The sequence below is a fragment of the Ambystoma mexicanum genome, chromosome 6p (assembly GCF_040938575.1).
Source record: "Ambystoma mexicanum isolate Mex_15411 chromosome 6p, UKY_AmexF1_1, whole genome shotgun sequence".
NCBI classification, from domain to species: Eukaryota; Metazoa; Chordata; class Amphibia; order Caudata; family Ambystomatidae; genus Ambystoma; species Ambystoma mexicanum.
In genome coordinates this window covers 1358335964-1358363524 of record NC_090935.1, presented here as the reverse complement: position 1 = coordinate 1358363524, position 27561 = coordinate 1358335964, and the positions used below count along the sequence as shown (strand labels likewise).

The window sequence follows — 27561 nt, the reverse complement described above, 5'->3', positions numbered from 1 at the left end:
TGCTTTCAGGAAAGAAAAATGGGGGATTATTGGTATTTGTACATCAGAAAAGTGTCAATAAATACTGTGGCGTGGCTAATACTGCAATGCGGACCCCGAACAACGAATCGCAGGCCGCCTCCGCAAAACAAAGAGTGTCTTATGCCAACATTGAATGCCACTGGCAACCATCACTGGCACTCACACAATTCTTCCTCATGTTTTTCTTCTTGCCACTAAAAAATTGCTTTCACCCCAACACTGCTTCATTTTGTTGAAATGACTGATTTCCCCTTATCGGCTTATTGTTGCAATGCGCACCCTGTTTTTTTAAACTTTCAATGGAATCAGATTAATTGAAAATTGAAGCTAGCCAGGAGGCCGACATTGTTCCCAGTTTATCTCCACTAAGAACAAAATAGCTGGACTTGCAATTTCAGCCCCATACCCATTGCCCGGACAAAGACTGCACGGCCAATCTCATAGCGACACACGTCCATTTGTCGGACTACGGTTCAGAGACTCAGATGACTCTGGAGCCCCAGTAATGTAACCGTCTGCTATATATGAAATGTGTCAAAGGATCTGTGGATCAATTTATCATGACCATTGTGTGGTTGATTTGGTTCTGTATTGGTTCCAGCAGTTTCCTTGAGAGGTCTAAGAAAGTTGCACACAATGATATCATGCTTAAAGATGTAATTCTAATTGCCGCTCTGCTAAGTATGAATACAAGAAGCCGATATCACCAACCAAATGAATAACATGACAGCAATAACTGTTTAACTTTGCTGGGAACTGGTACATTTCGCTGTATATTCATTACAAAAGAGGCGAGAGACGCAGATCCTGACCAGCTCTACCGAGATGTCCATTTTGAAAAAGAGGCTTAATGCTTTACATTTTAGGCAGACACACTTTTCCAAGAAAGATAGTTTAATGTGTCGTGCTATGGAATGAGCGGCAGGGAAGAACTCGCAGGTCAAGAGTTGGGGCCCATTGCAACTACAAGCATCCAATGTAGTAATGGCATATAGCGGAGAGGCGAACGCCCTGGGTGGACATCCTTGCACCCAAGAGGGTATGGTGTGTTTAGGCCTGTTAGCACAGACATGCACAGCCCAGAATGCTCTAGGAAGCACTTTTTAAAAAAATAATAGACATGTATCCCATGTTTGTTTTTTTTTATCGATTTATTTATCTACAGAATCCTCAATCAAATATCAAAAAAATTATGGATTCATAATCAGTCCGGCAGCTTGCAGCTGTACTATAGTTCCTCACTTGACGCAACTCAATGACCTGTCTTTATGAGCACTATGCAGTGCAAAAGATATTTTTACCAGAACAGATAAAAGAAGGGATATCCGAGCTAAAATAACACATAAGATCACTATCCGATTTTGAAGTGCCATGACTGTGTGAACACAGCACATCTGTAAAAGGTTGTACAGGCAACAGTGGACCTGCTATGAAATAGCCAAATGGGACTCCAACTAAGACTCGGAAGGGCATGCGTGTGGTGCTTTTTTTTTTTTTTTTTTTTAAGTTGAAAGATTGCCACTATAGTGTTCTCTTGTTTTTGTTCCTTGATACAGGTTATGCTGCGTTTGTCTTTCCAAAGAGGTCTTCGTGCCGTGTGATGATGGCGAAGGGGAGGAAGGGAAAGAAATGCATTTCTATTGGCGGTGCAAAGCGTTGGTTTCATACAGAAAAGCATAGGTGCGTTTCCATGTGTTAATATCCCCGGAAAAATATCGCCATACGAGAATAGCGCCAGATTTTTGCGGTGACATTAAGCCATGGAACCTGCGGGGGACACCCCCGCAACCATTAACCCCATAAATTATCCCCACAAATAATATCGCCTATGGCCTTACCCCACGACCATATATATGCCCCTATTATTGATGGGGATAATATTACCCAATACCATAGGTGCTCAGTGCCGCTGCAAAGGACCAAATGATAAGATCAAATCGTAATGTGTCCTAGGCACAAATATCAGCCGCAACATCAAATTTCCTCTCAATTCTCAATTAGAGGGCAGGATAGAGGAGAGGCCGGGCTGACTATACCGCGCACAAGGAGAGGATACGAAAAAGCCCGAAAACAAGTGATTTAACAAAAATTGCATTGTGTGGTCCAATGATCTTGTGCTCCTGTAGCCTAAAGAGTTACTTTTTCTGCATGCAACACAGAAAGACCAAAGACTGGTCATCTTTTAAAACTCGAGCAAATTATCTTAGCTTGAAGACTTATTACCAGTGGCAGAAAATGAAGCCCTTTAAATAAATACGGGATGTGTGCCATCACCTACACTTAGTTCAACCGATCGGCAAGAAAATGCAGTACTTCAACAAACACGAGACGCGAATGTACAAGGAATAAGACAGGTCAGCGAAGGACTGGCTCTGCTGCGAAAAACCAATGATCAAGCCGAAGTGGGCCTTTAGACTGCTGTCCAGGCTGCACAAGGACAACCACCAACAGTACGAGGAGCAATGCGTGTTGACCGGCAAGGGAAAGCGACAACCATGCTGCACACTGTCCAAAGCTGAACGGTAGGGCAAGATCAGGTGGGCCGATTGCCTACGGTAGGTGACACGCCCTGGCTGCTGTGCGGATTTTCTTTAATTGAAGATTCATGCTAACTCCATTTTTGAGGATGGAGTTAGGCCTGTCATGGTGGTTTGTAAATACCACATTAATGACGTGGTTTCTTCACAGCGAAATAACAGCTCCTGACTCTAATTCATGAGATACAAATAAATGTTTGTCTTCTGTATGCACACATTTATTTAATTTGTGTTGCTACCTCCTAGGAGCACCAGTGGCCCTCGATGACAATGTTAAATAGGTGTTCAGTTCAGTATTTTATTTTAATGTCATAGCTTTCGGAACCGTTGTGAGCACAAGTGGCTGAATACTGCGAGAGGCTCTGGACAAAGATGCTAGAACTGAACTGACCGCTCGCTTTTGCTCACTTCTAGCTGAGCATTTGATGTATTTTCAAACTTTAATCTTCTGTTTTACCGCTATTTTCGAGGGTAAATTATCATCGCCGTTTGGCGATGGGCTCACCCCTGTGCATGGAGGAACAACTGTCCCCACAACATTTATAGTTCCTTTGCCTGGATCGTGCTTTTAGTCTCTGAAGCGACTCCTCTCTCCATTCTACGCAGACCAGTTTGGCCCGCAAGCAGGCTTATGTAGGCATTTCACGTTGCTGGTTTTACCATTTAATGGCTGGATCTGATGTTGGCTGTTCAGTGGTGTGGTCACATTAAACCTGGAGGGTTCTACGATGTCTGCTCGAGAAAATTAGTTTGAGGCCCATTTGCTCGATTTTTTAATACACATTTCATCGCAAAGAAAAAGCAGGGTGAGACACCCCAGGAGCCTTCCACGTCCCCCCCACCTTACTATATACGTAACCCCCGCCCAATATACTTTTGTGGTGAAATGTGGAAGAACAACAAAAATCAAACAAATGAGGTTCGGGCAAATGGGCTAGAAACAACCTGGACACAGAATTTGCCATCCTGTAATATCCTAACTGCACACATTGGTTATTGAAATAATATATTACATAAGGCATGGGTGAGATAACTTTGGGAGTGAAGCCATGGCGCCGTGATGTGGCCCATTGCCCTTTGATGGTGCCACTCTTTGTTCAAGCTCAAACCACGGCAGGGCTCGGAAGGCCCTTGGATCATAGCCACCGGGCTGCAGTTGAAAAAAATCCCATGCATGAATGCCATCTTGAATGTCCCTAGTATCTAAAAGAATGCACATCATGATTAATATCAGAGACACTCCACTTGCAGAGAACGTGTACTCCCATTCCCTAATGACTCCAGCCAAAAAGAGACGTAATGCACATTGATGTACATTGCCATTAAACGAACCGGAGCCCTGCTCTTCCGATGACAGCAAGCACACAAGGAGACCAACGGCAGATGTCAAGATTTGGGGACCACCAACGAGCACTTGTATTCAAAGTTCCTGCCATTGAAGCAAGATGGCAGAAATCCACTGTAAGATAAATAAAATAAAAATAGAAACACCACCAGGTGCATCGGTACCATGATATCCATTCTTACTATTGCCAAACTGAACAGTGCACAGCGTGTCCATCTGCCATCGGTGAGCGGATGAGCCTTTGCATCTGGATGCAAGCCTGCATCCTCCAGGTTACTCCTACATCTACGCAGCATGAAGATCCACTAACCTACCTTATCAGCCCTACGTAACACTACTTTCCTGTGTATCTGTGGGAAATGTGCAGATATGAAATTGGCTTTCACCACTGGAAAGCATTCCAAGTATAGCAACATGACGAAAGTATGTTTCACAACACTTTTCAGGTCAGTGGCTTAGCCCAGAGGAAGCCATTAGTTTCCCACTAGGTCACTAGCTGGATTTCAGAACAGGTCTACGATGAATGAATTCCGGAACCATTGTGTGAATGTGGAGTTGTCCGACGAGAAATGGTCTCATTCGATTCTCTGTTATGTTGGCTTCCGTGCCACGAAAAAAAGAAACTGTCGTTTTGATTGACATTCTGACGCTTTCTGGCAACCTCTGCAGTCGGTCCGAGGAACGGAACCGTGTACATATCTACTCGAGTGGAGTCCATTGGTCCTCAGTAAGTCTGCGTTCCTTTTCATACTGTGGCCAGCAGCAAGATATGGTCCAGTACCACTTAAATAGGGTGGAACAGGGACCAGAAATCAGCTTAGCTGATGAAAGGCTGCTGCATTATTCGTTCTGAGGGGTGGTATGCAGAGATCCTGTGGGCAACATTTAGGGTAATTAAGAGAATGTAATAACCCTCTGTGACGCGGCCAATTAAAGAGGATAACCACATCTCAAATCTGAAGTTTATACAGAAAGAAATCGAGAAAAGATCAGGTTTTCCTTTTTCAATAAGCCAGCGAGAGAGCGACATGTCTCTTTGCTGTCTGCCGAAGATGTTTTAGAGAGCCAAATCAATAAATGGACCAGTAGCGGGAGCAGATCACCCGCACTGTTACAACACAAAGTTATATTGGAAGGACAAAAGTAAACAATTTTCAGTAAGAAAAGAAATCGGGATTGGGAGCAATATGGTTATGTACGATTCTGGCTGCTGCAGGTTGTATGTTACACAACACTGACAGAGATATACATGTAAATCATTACATCAGCATTAAAACTGCATTGCTGGATCACCTTTTGGTGGCAATGGGTTTCACTGTTCCAGATCAAACGTGCATTTGAATAAATACAAAACTCTTAAGGACCTCCATGGAGGCTCCTCCATTTTAAATTCTGGAAAAAAGTCTTGGCGTTCCAACCACGGTGAAGCAAAACAGAATTTTCAAAATGGCTGCCACAAATATGTACCAAGATCTCAGTCATGGCTTGCCCTATATCTCTGTAATATTAGTTGACCAATCTAGAAACATTTTTAAGGTGAGAAACACTTTTTGGGGAATCGTGAACTACCAGAGGCACAACCATGTTTCTTCCAAAGTGTGACACCTCCGGTACACCTCCTGCACAGTGTATCTACGATTGAATTTAAAGGGTATCTTTGCATGCAGGGGAAACGTTTTGTCAAATAATCATCAGAAAAAACATGAATTCCCAAAATAATTGCAATTTTGATTACATAAAATAAAAAATAAGGTGGCCAAATGCCATATTCCCTAACACACCGCAAGTAGAATTACAAACCATCTACGGCAGGCCTCATTCTCTTTAGTTATCCACTTGTGATCAGTTTCTTGTTATTTGCCAAACGGTGTGATTGGCTTCATATCACCACTAAGCAATAAACGCAATTATTTTTAAATAGCTTGTAGATCAGTCTTATATAGAGTTATTCAAGGACTACCACAGTGTATTTCTAATACGTGCGGATAATATGTGCTGTACAGTGCCCCAGCCCACATACTTTTTTGATGGCATCACTTGTAGAAAAGCATATTTTTCTCTCCCTTATTGATTTAACCCTTTAAATCAGGATTGTACATCAAAGCACAAACGTCCTGATGTACGGGCACCTGGCTACACTTTTGGCTGGCAGCAGTCAAATAATTGTCCTATTTTGCCTCGGTAGAAGGCCTGGCACGCGCTTCCATGAATCTAAATATCAAATCTCAATTAGTAATAGAGATTTGCTTTTAGGTTTTAAGTATGTTGGGGTGGCCAACTCGGAACACCTTTTTCCACCTCGGTTAGTCTTTCGGCTAATATCTGTAGTGCAGTGCTATCGATTGGCAGGTGTATCTTGATCCTTCCACCTCGATAGGTTTTTAGTCGAACCGACTTGTATTCTGAATTTTGATTTGTGCATTATGCTAGATTTGAATTGTGTACTATATTACACGTGTATGAATTATGATTTTAACTGAATTTTGATTTGTGTATTATGCTATAATTGAATTGTGTACTCTATCACATGTGTATGAATTATAATTTGAATGTTTTATGTTGTAAAAGTTCTTTGAACTATATACAAATAAATAAATAACATAAATGTAATATACACGCAAATGTTTAAATGGCTCAAAGGAAAACTGCTCACGTGTGTATTGCTGTGGTATGAAAAAATGGTTTTATATACGAATTCTGGTATTGGTGGAAAACAGGAACGTGTATCAAGTTCCCAAACAGTGTGCTACAAGTCAAAAAAATAATGACATGTTTTTCCTAACAATACTTTTTATGGCAACTCGTCTAGCCTTTCGTCACATGGTCAATGGTTCGCCAAATATTACAGAGCATCAGTCACATCATTGTGATGTTCTTTGTCCTTAGTAGATGACCCAGTGTTTTTTTTGTTGTTAAATCAGTCTATGCAACCAACACATTGATCTAAATGATATGCATTTCAAAAAGCCACATTAATTTCAGACAAACCAAAACAAGAAAATCGAAGCATCACCGTGATCTTACCTTGATCCTGCACATAGTACGCCAGAAACAAATCGAGCTCCTTGACCGATACGGTTATGTGGTGTGGCTGGACGCAAAGTGTGGGGTTTGTGCAGTGCGGGGACTTCATGAGCCGCTCCCCGTCTGTACTTTCCAAAGGGATGCCTTTGAAGAGGATCACCATAACTAGGTCCAGCCGCCAGACCTTGTCGGCCTGTCGCAGGCAGTCAATCCGCCTGATCTTACCCTTCTGGTCAGGGTTGGACAGCACACAGCATGGGTGCTTCTTCCCAGTGACCGTCAGCACAAAATCCTCCCGGTACTCTTGGCGGATGTCTTTGCGCAACTTGGCCAGCAGCCTAGATGCCCACTTCTGCTTGATCTCTGGCTTTTCGCTCAGGAGCTCGTCCTTCACTGCCCTCTCTTCGTCCTTGGACATCCGCTTCTCGTGCTTCTTGAAGTACTTGCGTTTTCTCGCCTGGAGGTTGAACCAAGTGTAGGCGATGGCACGTACATGGGGAAGGAGTGCCTCGATGAATGGGTGGAATTCATCCTGAGGGCCAATGGAGACAAGAAAAAAGAACACAAACACAAAATCAGAGTGTGCACAATTGAGTCATGTTGAGAACATGTTTACCGAAACAATATCCACAATGAGTTATGTGACTATGCAAGATAATTTCCTACATAGGCCTCTTCTAGCTGTCAGCTACAGAAAATAAATATATATAGAGCACTTTCCATGATTTACTGAGCTCTAGCGGGGCAAAACAGAAATGGGGGAATTCCGCTACAATGCCCGAGAAATTCCATGCAAGGCAGCCTGAGCAGCACCGTCGTCAGTGTGCAGTGCTCGTAGATGAATTGACTATTCAGCACAGGCGGACAGTACCATTCTGTTTTCTGTGAAAGAAGACGGGCGAGATTTAGAAAACCGTAGCCGAAGTGTTGAAAGGGCTGGAGCGGATGCCACAGTTCATTTCTCTTCTGTGTGGCACAGGAGCACAAAGCGCCCTTACGTGCAGAGGGTAGTGCCACGCAGTTCCCGTTTTTGGAGCATGCTCTTAGTGAGCGAGGGTGCCGGTGGCACAGGGAGCATGCGCCATTTTCACTCAATTCGCTTCCTTATCAAATGTCCAGCATTCCACTGCTGAGGCAGGCCCATTCCTGAGCTGGTAACTAGAGAAACCGGAGCACAGCAAGAGAGGATTTTCAAGTACCCAGCCTGCAGAACAAAATGGCTCTGTCAGAGCGCTCTCAAGCCGCCTCCAATGTACCGTTCCACATCTTCCCCTAAAAAACACTACGGCCACCACTCCGCCTGCAGCTCAAGTGCGAGATCTGAGGTCCCACGGTGTCAGCACAAGTGTGCCAATTTTACTAACCCCTTACAAAAATCCAGTCTGAGGTGGACAATGTGAAATGGCAGCTTGGCACGCACTGTGCATTCTTTGTGTTCCTGCACACTGTGGCAGGGTGACATTAGGAGTGCTTCACTGGGCAAACACTGCTTTTGTGAAAGCCCTGCAGCTTACGTATTGGGAGGCCATGCGGCATCCCGCTCTGCGGCGCGACATGCAAGCGTACCGTCTGCATTTCTTCTGGAAATGGAGCGTATCCTCAAGCACATATTGAATATGAGGCACCAGCTAAACTCCTGCAACATCAGTGAAGTCCCCGTCGTGGGCCCACAGTTCAATACGATCCCCAATATCCAGCTCTCTAGAAACGGCTTTTATGGGATTTATAGATTGACAAACCAAGAGAATTTGCCTGGGTCTGTGGTGGCATAGAGTGGACCATGGTTGGTCCGTAATCGTTACCATTTGCTTGCACAGGCTCCAAGTATGACAAGCTGCGATGGAACAAAGCAGCACCCGCTGGGGTTGTGATTTCCATGATTGCAGCTGATATTAAAAGCATGTCTGCTTCGACCAGGGCTGGCTCGTCCATGAACCTGAATTGTACACACATCGCTAATGCGGGTGCATATTTATACACAATTAAACTTTTTTTTGTCAAAAGCTGAAGACATGTATGTTATATAATTGTGCACTTTTAGTCTACCTGTGAGGAAATTATTTGCTTGATAAATGTCCATTAATCGATAGCAGTATTTCTTTCTTGATTTATTGCAAATTTACCTTCAGCCACAACAAGGCCCAAGCGGGTGTCAGAGCTTTTTTTTTAAAAAGTTAGCAAATAATGTCCCACTTTCAATGATTGTTGGGACTATATGTTTTGGGCATCCAACAGTCTACCAGCAGGCACAGGTTATGCATTGCATGTCAGAACAGAATGACATCCCCCCGACGCGGTTTAAAACACACCGTGAACCAGACAAAAACTAGACTCAAGTTTTTTGTTTTTGTTTCAACAATACTGGACATGGGGCGATTCCACTTCAACGAAAGTGCAAAGGAAGTGCCAGCCAGGAGGCCGCCTCAATGATGCCGGGTGCCCGGCAGAGAGGGAACAATTCCTCCACTATGTCAGCTCACCAAACTAGGCCGTGAAAGGGTTAAACCACAATCTATTCTTTGTGTGGGAAGCCTGCCCTGCTCTGAGCAACCACAGCCCACGATAAGACTTCCCTATCTTCAGAGCCGTCTGCTTGCCAAGCTCTTAGACTGTATTTTCACTTTGCAATAACCATGGATTGCCTTGTGCCTCAGAAGGCAGTTTGACTCTAGGCATTCCTAACCAAAACAAAAAAAAAAAAAAAACGGTCCAGTTTCTCAACGTGTCATTACAAACGGTTTGATAAAACCTCATACTGTTAATTTCCCCCTAATGTAAAGTGCTATCGCTCTTTCAAAAAAGAACCCTTTCATTTGTCCTCTTGAGATTAGCCAAATGTTGCAGTGCTCTCAACTGTTTAGAAATGCTTCACTCACATCTGATAATGTCAGCGCGCGGCTGTTTACCAGCTATGCATTAGTTAATCTAAATATTGCTAATAACTTGAAATTCCATAAACTTTGCTAGATCCAAGTGGAGCAAGTCTACGTGGTCGAAATTCACACAGATAGCAACAGGACGTTTCTTAAAGTGCTTGGCGATGATTTGCATGGTGTGCCTGCGTTACGGCATGTGGACTGTACGTGATCGGAGAGTTTCACGCAAGAAGTCAGATCAATATATTTTTAGGAGCCAGCGCCCAGCAATTTACTTTAGACACTTGTGTGTACATGTATACACTTTCTTTCATGTTAGCGCTTGCTTGCCAAACAAGGCTAGGCCATAACAACAACCCAGTGTGTAGAGTTTCTGTTACCCTACACATAATCGCCGGGAACAGCAGCCGGGCACTTTGACTCAAAGTTCCCTGCTTCAAACAGGTAGAGACGTGGTGTCTAGTGCTCATGTTACACTTTGTGACACAATCCAGGAGCTTGTAACACATTTACATTTTTTAGGAAATATATAATTGATGGGGGGAATTACTTTGAGCGTTGGGTTTAATAAGTAAACGTGGGTCAAGGGGGGATTAAAGAATTAACTTCTGTTAAAAATGAAATAAACTGGTGGAGATAGGGTAAAACATGTATATATTTCACATGACTACTACCCTGCCTTTTCTTGCAAATATTTACTTCATTGTTTGAAATTACACTACCAAAATGTGGGAAATGATTACAAAAAAGAACCCAATCCCAATGATCAACAAAAATTGTCAATCTCTAAAATGTATGATGTTACAAAGAATTTTTGGGACGCATGCTTGAACAGGCAGCCATTTTACTTTATGTTAAAATTGCTATATGTTTTCATTTTAATAAACAACTGAAATTAAATAAAACAGATGTTCTACGACATGAAGCCAAGCAGAAAACTCCAGAGGCATGTGCCCTGGTGGAATCTGCTCCGGCCTCAGGTGGACAGAAACAGCAGTTTAGGATTCTTGCTTAAATTGACGTCGGAGGGCGTTGGGGGGAACATTCAGTACGTGGAGCCGCTCGTACCCGAGCATTACACTCGGTCACACTTGCGCTAAATGACTGCGCTGCATCGCAATAAGACATGCATAGGACCCAACAACCCTTTAGATATTGATCACGCTCACACACTTTTCAAAACACCTTTCTTTAATTCTTAGAACTAATATTATATTATATTTAGCTTCTCAATAATCCAATCAAATGATCAGTAAATGCCCACATGGTAATATATCAAATTAGCGCAACTATGTTCCCGGATGAAGAACTAGAGTAATTTAACAGCATTCTTTTCCTCTTTTCTGGTGGGATATGGGAGAGGTGGCTAAGCTAATTTGTACAAGAGGTTTAGACCAAGTATCTAACATTTGATGTATGTGTGGTTTAATTAAAAGTATGACAAATAGAGATGGGTCCGTTTTATTGCTAATTCGGATATGCCAAAAACTAAATGCATATGGAGAAACAATAGGACTATGGTAGTAGAAGTGTATATATTAGAGCACAGAAAAAGGCAATGAGTAAAGGGACACCACAAGGGAGGTAAAGGGAGTCCAATAGAGAAAGTAAAAACATTTTGTTTTTACTGAAAGAAGTGTACTAGATACAAAGATTGCAACGAAGGGTTCGGGGTGGGATGGTGGCAATGTAGCCAACACTCTGTAGAAGCGAAACATGCAATGGATTGGGTTTTCCCTGGAACGTGTGTAATGGAAATTGACAAGAGGCAAACATACAAGCTGTGGGTTTCTATTGCTTGAGTGGCCAAGCAGCACTGCATACAACATGAGGAGGCTCGGCAAGATAACCGCCTGCAGCAAAGCCCAGAACGGCATCAAAAACACCACCACAACAAAGTGTCAGGCAATTGTACCAGTGACCGTAAAGGTCTGGTTCAACCCATGCACAAGGCTAAAGCAAAAGCAACACAATTAAGCTTCAGAAAGATACACAGCACTCATGTTTGTTCTCTTTCACACTCTTTTGCTTTGCCTAAAACATCCATTCACATGCACACAAAGACAGACAGACACACACATTCTGCAATACCCGAACTAGCTATAGTGTGTGTATAGGTGCAAGTGTTCTGGTCTTCTGGAATTTTACACTACAGGACTGAAAATTAACTTTAGCCATGTTTTGCAAGGCAGCTAGTATGGTATTTTTTACTTCGTAATATAATATATTTCATTGTAAACATGTAGGGTCATTTTGAGCAGTAGACACGGGATTTCCTCATGCAGAAAACAAGTGTGTGCCACTTTGGAGTCAAAAAGAAACCAACGAAAATATTATTTGTGAAATATGTTCACATGTTGCAACCATAACTCTTCTTATACTGATTACTTGCCTTCAACAATTTTTCACAGTGTGATGTTAATTATAAAAGAGCCTGCATAAATTCATGTAACTTAAAAGGAGTATTCAAGGCTCACTCATTGAGCAGAAAATATACATATTATAAATATATATGTGTGGGTGTACAATCGGCTAAAAATGTGCACACGTCATTTGCTATTGGCTAGTGATAAGATTTGTAGAATTGAGGTGGTGAGTGACTTTTTATGTATGGCTAATAGCTTGCAACTGAAAATGTATCACGTGTGTATGTATATATATATATATATATATATATATATATATATATATACACACACACACACACACACACGTGCGCGTGCCCCTACGCCGTAAAGGAATTTAGGCATACCTCTATATTTTTTCATATTGGACTGAAACATCATCGTCCTGAATAACACACTTCAAACAAGTGAAACCAAAAAACAGGATCTTGTATGGTAATAATATCCAATGCTGCCTTTTGAAAACCACTCGTCCTCGTAGTTTGAATATCATGGGGCTCGGTCAAAATGATTGAAAAAATTCATACAATCATTCGGCCAAGTGGTTTCAACATGTCAACGGCCTGCAAAGGTGGCCATTTGCCATATTGTGTGTCCCCAGATTTTCATTGTTGTAATAATGTTTGTTTTTTTCCTGGGCTCGTGCTGGCATGTTTTTGCAAATCAATGCAGTTATTGTCTTGATAAAACGGTCTGATTTTGTTGCATTGAGTCACAAAAGCCCAGGTGTTGGCAGGGATGCATGTGTCACACAGAATGTGGATGCAGTCATTGCGGGGAACCCCTCACGCCTGTGCCCTCTGCTAGGGCCTACCTCGGCCTCTGTGCCAGGCACCCATCACTGTCGTCTCGACACCGTGAACTGGACCAGCGACTAGTTTAACAGAAGAGATTTCCACTAAATGCTGTGGGATATTGCAAGAAGTCGTACTTCTGGGGAAAGCGGGCCCTACGTGCCGTTACAGCCCTTGTTTGCAATTGGCCATGCCGCATTTGCATACGATTTTCTTTTGTCCTATCCCCGATCTGTTTCTACTTCTCGCCTACACGGCTCACAATGTCCATGTTCTCGACTAAGAAAGTGACTCGCGGGGCATAACATTGCGGAAGAAATGTTGCCAACAGAAAAATGTAATATTGCATCACACAAAGGCCGCGGTGAAGGCAGGAGTCGCCCTCTTGAAAGGGGCATTGCGAGCTGAGCTCCCAGTTGTTGAATAGTAGTGGCAATATGCCCAAGGAAATGGCGATATATCAGATAGTTCTATTTTTTTTTAAATAAAACCACGGACATTATTTAAGTGTCTGTGTGCACATATATATATATATATACACACATATATACACACAGTATACTAAGGAAACTTAGGCGGGTGTCAATTATGTTATAAAAGGGTCAAGAAGTCATAACGACATAACAGTGTGACAGGTCCAAGGGGGGGGGGGGGGGCGGGGGGTTGATATGTCGCCAGCTTGCAGATTTTGCATTATAGGATAGAAAGTGCAGCTTGTGTATGCGGAAAAATGCAAAGTGCCCTTAGTTTCACTTAAATATATAGCAATACGTTGTGGGTGTATTTAGCCGACTATATGGCGAGTCAGGGGACATTTTGCGAATGGCCCGCATTATCTAGATAAGGGCGCGTGTGCAGGTATATTGAGAGCAGATACGCACGCGTATACTTTGTATATAAAGAATAGACATTCGGATACACGCGTATATGCCGGCATTGACCACTCTTGCGCACAATACGAGAATGTTGCGTTCCTCGGCAGCCCAGCCTTGCGTGCAAATTGGGCAGGTTACCCCCGCTCAGCCTCCCCGTGTGAGGGTACGGGGCCCGGGCTGCAGCGTACACCCACACACGCACACCCCCGAGCCAGGGCACGGGCGGCATTGACTTGCGAACATTCACACGCGCAGACTGACCGCGGACACGCAAAGTGAAAGTGCGCGTCGCCCTGCGTTACCTGAGTGAGGCAGATGGGGGAATACATCATGACTCCGTTGGGATACACGTTGCCAGCGGTCCCGAGCTCAGCATCCAAGGAAATGGGGGGAACAATGTCACCTATTCATCCCGCAGCCACCTGAGACCGGGGGGGAGGGAAGGGGGAATCGATCAGGACTGCTCCTCTGTGAACAACGGAGGCAAAAAAGAAGGAGAGAAAAAAAAAAAAATCACAGCACCTCCAACCCGGCCAGAAAAAAAAAAGAAAGGGAAATGCAATGCGGTCCTGCGGTTTCCGGGAGCTCCCTCCTGGGCCCGCGTCCTCGGGGGTCCCCCCTGCGCCCGGCGGGTTGCCCGCTCGCCTTGCCACGTTTCCCAGGCGCGCGGGGACGGCTGGCACCTCTTCCTCACGCCCGCGGGTTGCTACAGGGCGCTTGGCCGCGCTGGAGGAAGGAGGAGGAGGAGGAGGCGGTGGCGGGGCCGGGGCGGCAGCGGAGGAAGCGCCCTGAGTCCCTCCCGCCCTCTTCCCTTCCTGGCCGGCCAGCAGCAACCTGAGCCTGCCTCGCTCGCTCGCACGGTGCCCCCGCGCTCCTCCACTGCTGCTCGCTCGCTGTCACACAAAAAATGATCTCTGCGGAGAAAAAAATCAAAACCATAAATGCCCCCTCCCCTCCTCCTCTCCCGAGTCCTCGGCCCCCTCCCCTTCGCCTCCCGCTCCCCCCCGGCCGCCTGGCTCCCCTCTCCAAGTTGGAGTGGAATTGCAGCAGGCACCGCGCGCACCCCGCCCTCCAGATTCAGTTTTGTTTTAATTATTATTTAATTACACAATCATCCCGCACGTTGCATTACACTCCTCCCCCACCAATCCCCGCCGGCGAGCAGGAGCGGGAATAACTTTACGGGACGTGGCCGCCGCCCGCCCCTCACTAAATATTGTTTGAGGTGGCATGGGTTCTGTCTCCAGCTCGATCTTCTGCCCCGGGGTGGGAGAACCCTGCCACTCTGCAAAAACGAAGGCACGCTTCGCCACAAATGGCCAATCCTTCCATCGAGAAGCTGACACTGCAACCACCCAGCACTTCCCACACCTTGCTAAAGCTGAAGTAAGTGCTACCGCCTTAATACTCAACAAGAACGCCATGCCACTACACCAAATCCCCTGATGGCACCTCAAAAGCACCATTGCATTCAACCCCACCACCACACCTTCACCCGCTAAAGCTGCATGCAGTCAGCTCCGCCACTCCATCCTCCACAATTATCCTGTGCCACTACACCAAATCCCCTGATGGCACCTCAAAAGCCACCATTGCATTCAACCCCACCACCACACCTTCACCCGCTAAAGCTGCATGCAGTCAGCTCCGCCACTCCATCCTCCACAATTATCCTGTGCCACTACACCACAAGTCCACATTGCCTGATAGTACCTCAAAAGCTACCATTGCATCCAACCCCACCTCTGGACCCGCCACTACACCTTCAACCGCTAAAGCTGCATGCAGTCAGCTCCGCCACTCCATCCTCAATAATTATCCTGTGCCACTAGACCACAAGTCCACATTGCCGGATAGCACCTCAAAAGCCACCATTGCATCCAACCCCACCTCTGGACCCGCCACTACACCTTCAACCGCTAAAGCTGCATGCAGTCAGCTCCGCCACTCCATCCTCCACAATTATCCTGTGCCACTACACCACAAGTCCACATTGCCTGATAGTACCTCAAAAGCCACCATTGCATCCAACCCCACCTCTGGACCCGCCACTACACCTTCAACCGCTAAAGCTGCATGCAGTCAGCTCCACCACTCCATCCTCCACAATTATCATATGCCACTACACCACAAGTCCACATTGCCTGATAGTACCTCAAAAGCCACCATTGCATCCAACCCCACCTCTGGACCCGCCACTACACCTTCAACCGCTAAAGCTGCATGCAGTCAGCTCTGCCACTCCATCCTCTACAATTCTCCTATGCCAAAACACCACAAGTCCACATCTCCCGATATCACCTCAAAAGCCACCCTTGCATTCAACCCCACTTCTGCACCACCAGCCCACCTGCAACAGCTAAAGCTGCAGTCACCTTCACCACCATCATCCTCAATAGTAACCCTGCACCACCACAAAGACACACCACCACCACAGCCGCACACCTCACGGTAGCACCACTAAAACCACCATTGCATATACCTCAACACTACACCCACCAACAGATGGACCACCACCAACCCCTTTTCAACAAAGACATCCTCCTCACTAAGCCCACCACTGGACCCACCCCCAAAACCTACACCACCAATGTTGCCAGACCCCCTCTACCATCCTCACTCGCCCCAGGCACCACCCCATGACAGGTGCTAATCCTACGCCCGGCTGGGTGCCAGCCCCTGCCCACATTATGCCAAGCCGTCTAAAAGCGGCTCCTTCGTGTTCATTCTTGCTGGCAGGGTCAGCTACACATTTTAAGTCTGCGGTTTTAACACACGTGGTAAAAAAAAAGCATTGTGCGGGTGCTCATCACAAAGAACTCATACGTTGAAGACTAAAATTCTAGGAGAGGTAATTTACGATGAAAAGCACACACAAGTAGTCAAGTATTCGCATCAAAAACGGCGGTGTTGACACGCGATGTATTCTGTACAGCAGAGCAACAACGGCCGCCCGCAGTCGCTACTCTCTGGGGGGGGGGAGGGGTTCCCCTGGCCCTTTAGAGCCGTATACCCTCGTGCAGAGAAGAGGCGCTGCGAGGAGACTTGGCACGGCCAAGCGGTGCCCATGCGGGCAGGGGGCAGCCACGGGGATCCGGCGCAGGTGTGTGAGCGCGGTGGGCACTACTTGCGGTTTTGGGGGTGAGGGCTGCAGGAAGGGCGGGAGGCGCAGCGCGGGCGGGATCCGCCGCAGTGCGTGTGGTGTGGCGTGGGCCGTGCGCAGCACCCGCCTCCCCCGCCGCGGTTATCCGGGGTCAGGGCAGCCCGGGGCCGGGGAGAGGCACGAGTCTGCGGCCTCGGAGGAGGGAGGGAGCGACGGAGGCCGGCCGAGGAGAGGGGTTTCGCCAACGCGCCTCGTGATGGATTCGCAGCACCTTCGCGGGACCCAACTTTCTTTCGTTTTGTGCTCTTTTCGCTTAATCCGCGGCGGGTTTATTCCTTTTCGCCATTTTATTTTGTATTATTTAAATTCCAATTTGGACTTTGCTACTTCATTGTTTCTTAATTGATTTCTAATTCCTCTTTCACTTTTCTTGTATTCTTTTTTTAGTAATATTTCGTACTTTGCTTGTTTTTTGTAGTTTTAGCCGTCTGCTTCAGGTCACTATTTTTCATTCACTTTTCTGTGCATTTATTCTTATATTTGTGTTAATAAAATGCACACATATTCCGTATTGTAAATAATTTCATGTGAAGTAATTTTTAATGCACTTTCCCCATTCCGTTTTTTTTTATTTTCCGCAATTCCACACACTTTTCCTTTCCTTTTCTCAACTGTTTTGTTTTCATGCATTCTAGGAGTTGCTTTTTTCGCCCCCCGCCCGCCCCTCTAACCCTGTGTTCTCGCCCGGGGCAGGACACGCACCAGGGCCGCTGCGGAGCCTCCTCCGCGCTCTGCCAGTAGCGGGTGGGCAAGGCCCACACCATCCCATTCTCAGCCCCCTCCTCGCCTCAACTGTTCCCAAGGCCCCGTGCCACTTGCCGCCCCCTCCCATCTCCCCGCAGCCTGGGAGCCCAGGGCGCAGACAGGGGTGGGGCGGAGGCAAATGTCCCATTGTTGGCGGCCTCACTCCCGAGACAGTGCCGGGCGGGTTCAAATCCGCCGGCCACCCCTTAAGCCCATTGAGGGCACCCTCACGACCCCGCCATGATGAACTGCACTCACGCAGGCCCTCCCAAGTGTTCCCCGGGGCAGGCGATAGGGGTGTCCCCAGGCCACGTGCCGGGCCTCCCGCGGTCCGTGTGTGAAGGCAGCCCGCCTGGCGCGCCCAGCCACTGCCACACCTCTGTGGCTCCACTACCCGACCATACTGTGCAGTCTGTAAGAGGCCTGCCCCCGCACCCCAACAACTGACCACATCTCCACCTGATCTGCTTGTATGTTGCACCCCCCCCCTTGGACTCCCCACGCTCCCGTGCCAAAAAGCTATCACCGAGCTCCGCGCGAGGAGCGCTCCTTTTGCACGCGGAGGCCGCTCTTGGCACGGCACGCCTTGGCACGCCGCGCAATCTCACATTTCTGGCCTTTGGTGCTGGCGGAATGAAAACATGACCTGGGATGACTGCCACTGCAGCCTCCACTTTCTCAAGGACCCGCCCGCCTCGCCACTGCAGCCGGCACCCAGTGAACTCCACGGCAGGCAGGCAGGCAGGGCGCTGCCACACGCCGCCCGCCCCGGGGCTGGCCATGGACTCTGCGTTCGCGCTGACGTCTGCACATCATTGTATGTATCTACACACACAGACTTTCGCATGAGCCGTACTTAACATGCGTCTCTGGGGGGAGGGGGGTCCAAGTTGATAAGGGACCAAGCCTGTATTGGCGGGCACCAGTGACCTGGTTGCCAAAAATTGCAAATCGGCAAGAGCAACGTGGTCACCAAAAGCAAGTAATGTTTTTCTGCGTGGCATGGCGACACCAACATTTCGGCCATGAAATTAAAATTGCGCGCACGTCGCCACCCTGGACATGTTAGAAAGCCGGCATGGTGGCCCTTTTCCGAACATGTGAGCTGACACGGATATTACAAGCGAGGTAGCTCAGTGAGTTAAGGACTAGCGTCTTAGTTGTGCGTTCAGGATGCCAGCAGACGACTGCAGCGGTTGCGGTTCGGCCTCAGCCCGAGCGGCGTTGTGCCCGAAGCCATAGCGCCGCTTATTTCATCCCTAAAATGAAATGCACTCTATTGTTTATTAAAATAATTCAAACCCCCCTCGCCAAACGCTTACCGGCCCTGTTTGGCGCTATGTAACAGGTGCACATGTACCTGAAAACGGAGAGGCGCTAGGCCTGCTGCTGGCATATTTAAAGTAGGAAGGGAGACCTCAGCTTCTAGGCTATGAGTAACGTGTGAAGGGGTGCTCTAAGCCCCAGGGCTGTGAAATAAGTTGGCACCCCCTGACGTCAGAGAGAGACAGTATAGGACAGAATTCCTCGACAGTCGGGAACTGCCACCGACAGCCGTGCATGTGCGGCCCATAGTCTGTCCGCCCTGGCCTTTACCCTCCCCGGGCTTTCCGTTGCGGCTCCCCTCTTGGGGTTTTTATTTACACCCCCACCCCACCGCGCTCACTCGTGCACCCGTCACTGGGAATCGCCGCCGAGGTGGTGCCCGGGCCTCTGGCGGCCTGTGGGGGGTGGACGCCGCTCTCGCTTGCTTTCCAGGAATGCCCGGCGCCCTCCCTCGGCTCTACAGGCAGCCTGGGCCCGCCACGCGGAAAACCCACACAGCCCAGCGCACGGGCCCCGGACACGGCACCGAAAGGCGGCCAGCCACGGCCCACGCACGGCCCGCTGGCCCCGGGCCAGTGACGCCGCGGAAAGTCCCCACTGGACGGGTCCAAACGCACCGAGGAGGCGCCCCGTTCTCGCCAGACCACAGTGCTCCCCACCGGGGGTGTGCTGAATAAAGTGGGCGGATGCAGGTGGCGGACAGGTCCGGCCACCCACCCCCGCCGCCGCCGCCCTGCCATGCCGCATCTCGCTCCACATTCCCGCCACCAGTGCCCTGGTTGGACGAACGGAGGAGTTGGGAACCTCCGACCTGCCACTAACACAAGGCCTTTGCTCTGCACAGCCACGCCGAGGAACTAACACCATTTAGCGGCTCGCACGAATCCACATGTCATGGACTGATGTCATAACCGTTTAAAAAAAGTTTCTAAAATGTCGCAGAAATGTTGGGAGTATTCCAGCTTAGACCATAATAATGTGGCGACCCACCTCTGATTGCCTGTCAGGGGGTGTGCGCACATGTGCTGCGATTATTGCACACACCTTAATATTTTGGAATCCACCCCTTACAGTCTGTATCATAGGTGTAGATTATTTCCCATAATTCACAGCGACGACAGGCATTTTCTGTGAATTATGGCTTTCAACCAATGGCAAGCGCAGACACAATATGCGTAATGGAAAACTCGCAGAACCGTTCGCAACCAATCAATATCGGGCGTTCTGGTGACCTTTCCAAGCGGCTCGACTGTGGGACCTGCTGGGTACTATCTTGTCGCCGGACCCCGCCCCCCTTGATGACATTGTAGGACCCATGTGAAGTGGCGGTGGCCATTGCCCAAACCCTGGACAGTCTGGGCTCATGGTGCCCGAAACCGTCAGGGCCCTGCAGCGTCCATGGTAAGACACCCCTGCGTAAGCACGGCGCAAGGGAACTGTGCAAGTGCGCTCTTGTGTATCACTATTCGGAACTCTGTGGGATGCGACATTGGTGAAGCTGTGACGTCTGTTCCTCTCCCCCGTGTCCCGTGCTCCTCCCCGCCGCCAGCGCCTTGAAGCCCCTTAATCAGCACGCCCTGCAATGTGGAAAGCTGCGCGCCCTCCCTCGACATCCACCGAGAGTCTACGAGAGCACCGATCCACGTTGCAGATTTGAGCTGCGGTTTAAGGTTTCACTTCCCCGTGTCGGCGAGAGAACCCGAAAACCCGGCAAAGGCGACGCGGAAAGGCAAGGGCCGCTCCGGGGAACACTGCGCTGCGTAAAGTGCGATGGCGCAGCTCTCGAGAAAGTGCAAAAGATCGGGGTCTGGGAAACGGCCAGAGTTCTAAACCCACAAATCGCGCTTTAAGAGGCACATACGCGCAGCCAATCGCGGCTAGTTTTCTTTTGGGCTGAACCCGGGAGAAAAAACCTATGGTCGCGGATTGCGCTGGGAGAACCTGCTAATTAATGTACCTATTGGTACATAAAAGGCATAAAAGGCCAGGAACTACAAATAGGACTCCCCCCCCAGGTTAAAACATTTGTCTAAATCAGGCCCTTATAATTTAGAGAAAAATTGCGAAAATTGTGCGCAATTCTTTGTCTTCCTATTTTTCGTGATTGTACAATCTTTACGTAAGAGGCGCGACTGTGTCTGCACGATTCCCTGCTCAGCAAGTAGCAGAAAAACTCCATTTGTTGCCCCAGTGCAAACATTACGCAAGAGAAGTGACCGGCCAAGCCCTCCCATTCCGTAACTCTCTCCCAAAAGCGAGGTCAGGCGTCAACGTTCGCCTCATTGGCGATTTCTGACTTAAAAGTCGGCGCATAGCCCCGGGCCGGGCCGGAGAAACCCGAGAGTTAATCGTGTGTGTTTTGGCGCCTTTTCGTTGCCAGCTACTGTACTTGGAAGCTCTTGTCTGTCCCGTCTCAAGTTCAATGGCAGGCTCTGCGGCGGGGAGGGGAGGGGAGGGGAGGGGCGGGGCGGCCGTGTTCACAGCCCGCGGAATAATTCACATCACGCCACATCGGCCTCTAGTGTCAAAGAGGGGCGCTGCTTCCCCCCGCCCCCCTGAACCTGGGAGCTGCCAAGTGCTCGCTCGCACGCCCGCCCGCCCGCATTCAGGCCGCCTAATGGATGGGAACCCGAGCATTGTGATGGGGCCCAGACTGCTGCCCCCACCTACCCCCCAGACACGTCCTTGCAGCACACAGGCACCCGGCCTCGGAGGCACAGCATGAGCACTACAGGCCCAGGACACCCCCGGGCGATCAAGTGGGGTCACCCCGCGCCAACCAGACACACACACACAGGCCGCGTGACTGGCCGGCACGACAAACGTGCCACATGCACGCACGGTTGGCGGAGGCACCACACGCAGCGTAGAGGCGCGACACACAATCGGGGGTTAGCCTGCCCATAAAATGGCTAGCAGCCGCACAAACCAGCACACACAAATAGCCACGATGCACAACCAGAACCTGGCAAGAGTCACAACCCACGAAGGAAGGGCTTTTATGCGTAGCAGGAAAGTTGCACGCCCACACCAAGCGTGCACAGGCTCGCCTGCAAGGGACATGCAATGCAGACCCACATAACACACTTAGCTTTACTTACAGAACCAAGGCACCACTACGAACTCACTATCGGGCTGGGCCTCCTCGCGCAACAAAGGTTCCAGAAACTCAAAACAAGCATAAACTGGCAGCAGGGCTGCACAACTGCGGCCCCACACAACTTCATAACAGAGATGGCCTCTTGAACTTTGCCAGCTCGAATCCCGTGGCACGGCCAACGTAACCTTTCAAGCTTGCGAGGTCGATAATCTGAGCACCATTTCAATGGGTTCTTAACACCTGTTATTGCAGCGCTTAGTTCTTGGAGGTGTGTGGAAGCGCACACATTCATCTAGCACGCGCGCCGCGGTATCAAAACCTGCAACAATGGGCGGCCCTGAACACAAGTCCCACCAACGCGCGTGACACACAGAGAGCGGCCAGCGCTGCACAGGGAGGGCCTCCGAAACACACAGAGGGCAGAGCACACACTCACAGGACTAGAGCAGGCCCCACTGCCTCACCACCCAAAACCGTGTACACGTAGAGGGCAGAGACCGAACGCCAGCCAGCCAGCCAGCCTGCACAGTACGAGGCACAAGAAGCAACATGACAAACACACAATCTTCGGGAGGCGAGCAGTAATATCTCCTACCCATTCCCCCCACCCCCCCCGCGCAGAGACAAGACCCCCACGCCTGCTCTCTTGCAGGGCAGGGGGGTGGGGGGTACAACAAGCTCTCTCAGCCATGCTGCGTGGGCACAGACACCCTCTCGCACAAGGTCGCGAGACATGAGTAAAACACTTGGCCCAAGTCGTGGAGAAACTCTTCTCCGGGGGAGGGGGGTCTTCCTGGTACTCTCACTACAAGGCATGAACCGGTGCCCCCCTCCCCTCGCTGGAAGCCCTCCCCCTGCCTTGGCTGAACATGAGCTCATGTCCATATCGCTGCAGGAATGCGGCCCCTCCCTCCCAGCGCTTAGCAATGCGGACGTGCTGCCGGGGCAGCAGACTGGCCCCTGGGTAGGTAGGTGGGTAGGTAGGTAGGTAGGTAGGTGGGTGGGTGGGTGCGCGAGCGAGGTATGTGGCCCCATCCACCCGAACTGGGCAAAGGCAGGCAGTGCGCATTCCAGCAGAGAAAGAAAAAAAAAAAGGGAGCAGGAGCGGCCGGCCAGCCGCCCGCCCCTCCCCCCTCCCCCCTCCCCCCTCAACAGACTTCCACCGCAGCCCGCCTGCTGGAGAGGGAGGGGGCAAAAGTTACCGCAAGATATGTGCCAAGTTCACAGTCAAGCGTACACCACCCACTGGCACAAGGGCGTGCGAGGTGTGAACCACACAAGGGGCTGCCAAGAGATTAAAAGCGCGCAGGCCCGCAATCCAACCGCACTCCTGACCCGGGATCCCCACTCCCCCCGGGGCCGAGGCGGTACACAGCCACCCACCCCAGCATCCACATCCGGCACATGTAGCAGAGCAGAGGCAAGGCACATACCATGGCACTGTATTGCATTCAAGGGTCCTGAACTCGGGCACAGCGCAGGCCCGCTGGTTTCACATGTCTTTGGGCGGCACTGTTTGTTATTTTCCTACGGGCTGCTTTTTGTTGTTTTTTTTTTACTCCAAGAAGTGGCCTCGAGTCAGTGGCGTTCCCCTTTCTGCCAATTCAATAAAAAAATTAAAAAAATATTTTAAAAAAATGCAGAACCGGAAAAAGAACTCGCTGTGAGAGGAGGAGGAGGAGGAGGGGTGTGGTGGTGGAAGCGGGCGGTCCCCTCCCTGCTCCCAGGCTCTCCTCCCGGGCTGGAATCCGGAGCGGCTCCTGCAGGGGCTGCAGCTGCTCTCTTGAACGCGGTCCAGGAGAGGCGTTTTTTTTGGGGCTGGGCTGTGGGCCGTTGCAGGCGGCGTGCGTGGGGTTTTTTTTTTCTTCCTCCTCCTCGTCTCTCTGCGCCTCTCTCCTGCCCCCCTCACGGGCCGGCTCTGCAGATCCCCGCCGCAGCCTGAGCTCTTGGCCTCCGTCCACCGGGGCTGTGATTGGCCCGGGAGGCTCCCGGCGCTCCCTCCCTCCCACTCTCCCTGCGCGGGCAGGGGCTGCCTGCGCACCCTTCCTCCCCTCCCCCGCTTCTGCTCCTCCCGGCGCTCTGCCAGTGTTCGCTGGGCCGCAGCCGGCTCTGTGCTCCCCCTGGTGGCCACCGGGGAGACTGCCGGCGGCTGTGGGAAGGGCTGGCACAATGAGTGGGCGCCCTGCATATTCATGAGGCGTCGGCCGGGATAGAAAGGGCAGGCCTAGACTGTGGAGTTCAGAGCCAGACGGGGTCACAGCAGCACAATGAACGAGACACAACAGTGCCGGCCTGCTGCGTAGCCGTGCGGCAGTGGGTGCCGCCCAATGTTCCTGCAAGTGTGACTGTGTCTGGCGTTGTGGGGCTACCTTGTTTTAGAAGAGGACTTTTCGTTATTTGGGATGTGTATCTGCCCGTGTTTGTATTTATGAAGCTGAAGTATGTGCTGTGTGTGTCAGAGTGTACGGTAGTATGTGTGTGTCATTTGAGATGTGGTGGTGTGCAGGGTCGGACTTGGCCATAAAGTTGTCTTGGGCACCAATGAAAAAGTGGCCCACATTTGCAAATGGATATCCATTCCTATTGTGACACAGTTTGAATAGTAACCAAGGGGGAGTTTTTTGATAAAGTGTAACGCAATTGGGCATTTTAAAGAATATTTATTCAGCAACACTGGTCACAACTACTACCCGTAGAGTGTACTAACTCAGCAAACTGGCCCAAATTGGCCCAAAAAAAAGATGCCCGCTCCGACCCAAAATAAATGGCCCAGACCAGCATTTTGTGTTTTTGGTTCGGCCATGGGCCTATTGCCCTATAGGACAGTCCGAGCCTGGTGGTGTTCTACGCGCATGCTGTGTTCTTAGTGAAGTCTGCTGTGGTTTTTAAGGTGAAGTTATCAATTTGGCTCTTTGCGGTGTGTGTGCGGATTGTGGTGCATCTTGCAGACGAGCGTTTGCTGAGTACTCAATCTGAAAGGGCCTCACTGCTGCTTGATGCCACGGCCTGACTCATTTGCCCTCTGACATCTGTGTTTCACCTCTTAATCACGGCGTTGTCCGTTCGGCACTTGCCCTCTGACCTGCACGTGCCCTTGGCCGCCCGCCCTGCACTCTGATTTCTCACGCGCCTCCCCTGAGTGTGCCTTTTCAGCGTGTACAGCGACGCAGCACAACACAGCGAATGCTCGAGCGGTCAGAGAGGCACGGCAACACCTGGCAATGCGTCAATCCCAATTGTTGTGATAGCGATTAAGTTAATTTCTAAAAATACTACGATAGACCAAGTAATCTGGGCTCAAGGCCAGGGTGCATGCAGGTGCACGGAGTCCCCTCACTTTTTTTTGCAGGAGTCGCCCCTTTTTTTTTTCAGAGGGCACCTTGATATGGTAATTTCTGGTGACGCCACATTCAATTGGTATGTTAATGGGTCGCCCTACCTTTTGTTTAGGACTGGACCCCTGCAAGTAAACCGTATTCAGGAGTATCTATATTTCTGATTAAAGCTAAGCTCAAGGGCGAATTGGGCAGGTTTTTTTTCCAACATGATTGGACGTTTTTCGAATGTTGTGTGTGCTGGAAAGTTATAATAAGACTGCGTGGTATGCAGTAATAAAATCGCAGCAAAAATGTCGCCTTTACAGAAAATCGCTGCAAAAATGCTGTGGTTTGACCCGGTAAAGGTGTACCCCATTATACCATTTAAGGGGAGCAGGGGTCGCGGGGGTGTCTCCAGCTCCCCTTAAATGGTATAATGGGTCCAGGGTTGCGGGGGTGTCTCCAGCTCCCCTTAAATGGTATAATGGGTCCAGGGTTGCAGGGGTGTCCCCCGTATCCTTTCCATGGATTGCGGCAGCAAAACCTCAGCCTTTTTGCCAGGATTTTTTGTGTAAACAGCCATTTTTGCTGCAATTTTTACACATGGAACCGGCTGGGTGAGCGGTTGTGGACGCAGCCTGCATTGCACAATACCCAGGGTCGGACTGGGGCATAAAAGTATCACAGGCACCAGTGAAAAAGTGGCCCACTATTGCAAATGGCAAGTCCTTCCTTTTGTGAAAGACTGTTTGAGTAGTACCCAAGGGGTAGGTTTTTGATAAAAGGTGCTCGTTTCATGAAGTGGGCCAAAAAAGTGGCCCACTTTGACCCAAAGAACGGGCACACACTAGAATTTTGCATTTTTGGTTTGGGCGTGTCCGTATAGGGCAGTCCGCCCCTGAGCTGAGCCACATCACTTTGCAGCACATGTCACTGCCGATTGCCCGTACTTGGCTTGGATAGTTGGATAGTTGGATTTGCATTATCTGCTAGGAAATTCGAAATATCTATGGTCTGTTACATGTACCCAGTTAGGGTGGTTGTCAGTGTGTACCCAGCCAGACTGGCTGTCTCTATGTACCCATCTGGGTTGGCTGTCAGTGTGTACCCTGGTAGGCTAGCTGTCAGTGTGTTTCGAGCCAGGCTAGCTATTAGTCTATATTCAGCCAGGTTAGCTGTCAGTGTGTGTCGAGCCAGGCTAGCTATCACTGTGTACCCTGGTAGGCTAGCTGTCATTGTGTACCCTGGTAGGCTAGCTGTCAGTCTGTTCTGAGCCAGGCTGACTTTCAGTGTGTACTCGACCGGGCTGGCTGTCTGTGTACCCAGCCAGGCTGGGTGTCTGTTTGTGTGCAGGATGGCTGTCAGTGTGTACCTAGGCAGGCTGGCTGTTAGTGTATGCCCAGCTAGGCTGGCTGTCACTGCATACTGTGCCTGGCTCGCTCTGTGTGTAGTTAGCCAAGTTGGCAGTCAGTGTGTACTCAACAGGCTGTTTGGGTGTGTGAACACAGCCGGACTGGTTGTCTGTGTGTGTGTACCCAGACAGGCTGGCTGTCAGTGTGCACTGAGCCTGGCTGGCTGTCAGTGTGTAGTCAGTCAAGCTAGCTCTGAGTGTATACTGAGCCAGGCTAGCTTTCAGTATGTACCGGGCCAGGCTGGCTGTCCGAGCTGGCTGTCATTGTGTACAGAGTCTGGCTAGCGGTCAGTGTGTACTGAGCCAGGCTGGCTGTCAGTGTACACCCAGCCAGGCTGGCTGTCTGTGTGGTAGGGCTGCTTTCAGTGTTTACCCAGCCGGGCTGGCTGTCAATGTGTACTGTGTCTGGTTGACAGTCAGTGTGCACTGATCCAGGCTGGATGTCAGTGTGTACCCAGCTGAGCTGGCTGTCACTGTGTACTGAGCCTTGGTGCCTGTCAGCATGTACTCAGCCTTACTGGTTGTCACTTGTCAGTGTGTACTGAGCCTGGCTGTTTGTAAGTGTGTACCAGCCAGGCTGGCTGTCCGCGTCTAATGAGCCTTGCTCGCTGTCAGGGTGTACA

General features: G+C 49.5%; 1 protein-coding gene across 8 annotated transcripts in view; it reads right to left on the bottom strand.

Moving 5' to 3' along the window:
* The window catches only part of NFIB (nuclear factor I B), an 870278-nt gene that overhangs the window by 428255 nt on the left and 414462 nt on the right, over positions 1–27561 (bottom strand). For 4 of the 8 annotated variants that reach the window (XM_069626065.1, XM_069626060.1, XM_069626059.1 and 1 more), the window contains exon 2: positions 6928–7459. In XM_069626065.1, coding sequence (XP_069482166.1) covers positions 6928–7459 — 532 coding nt within the window. Of the gene's footprint in view, positions 1–6927; positions 7460–7798; positions 8173–14179; positions 14789–23643; positions 24168–27561 lie in introns of those variants that run through there. The other 4 variants (XM_069626062.1, XM_069626064.1, XM_069626061.1 and 1 more) reach the window with 4 other exon arrangements.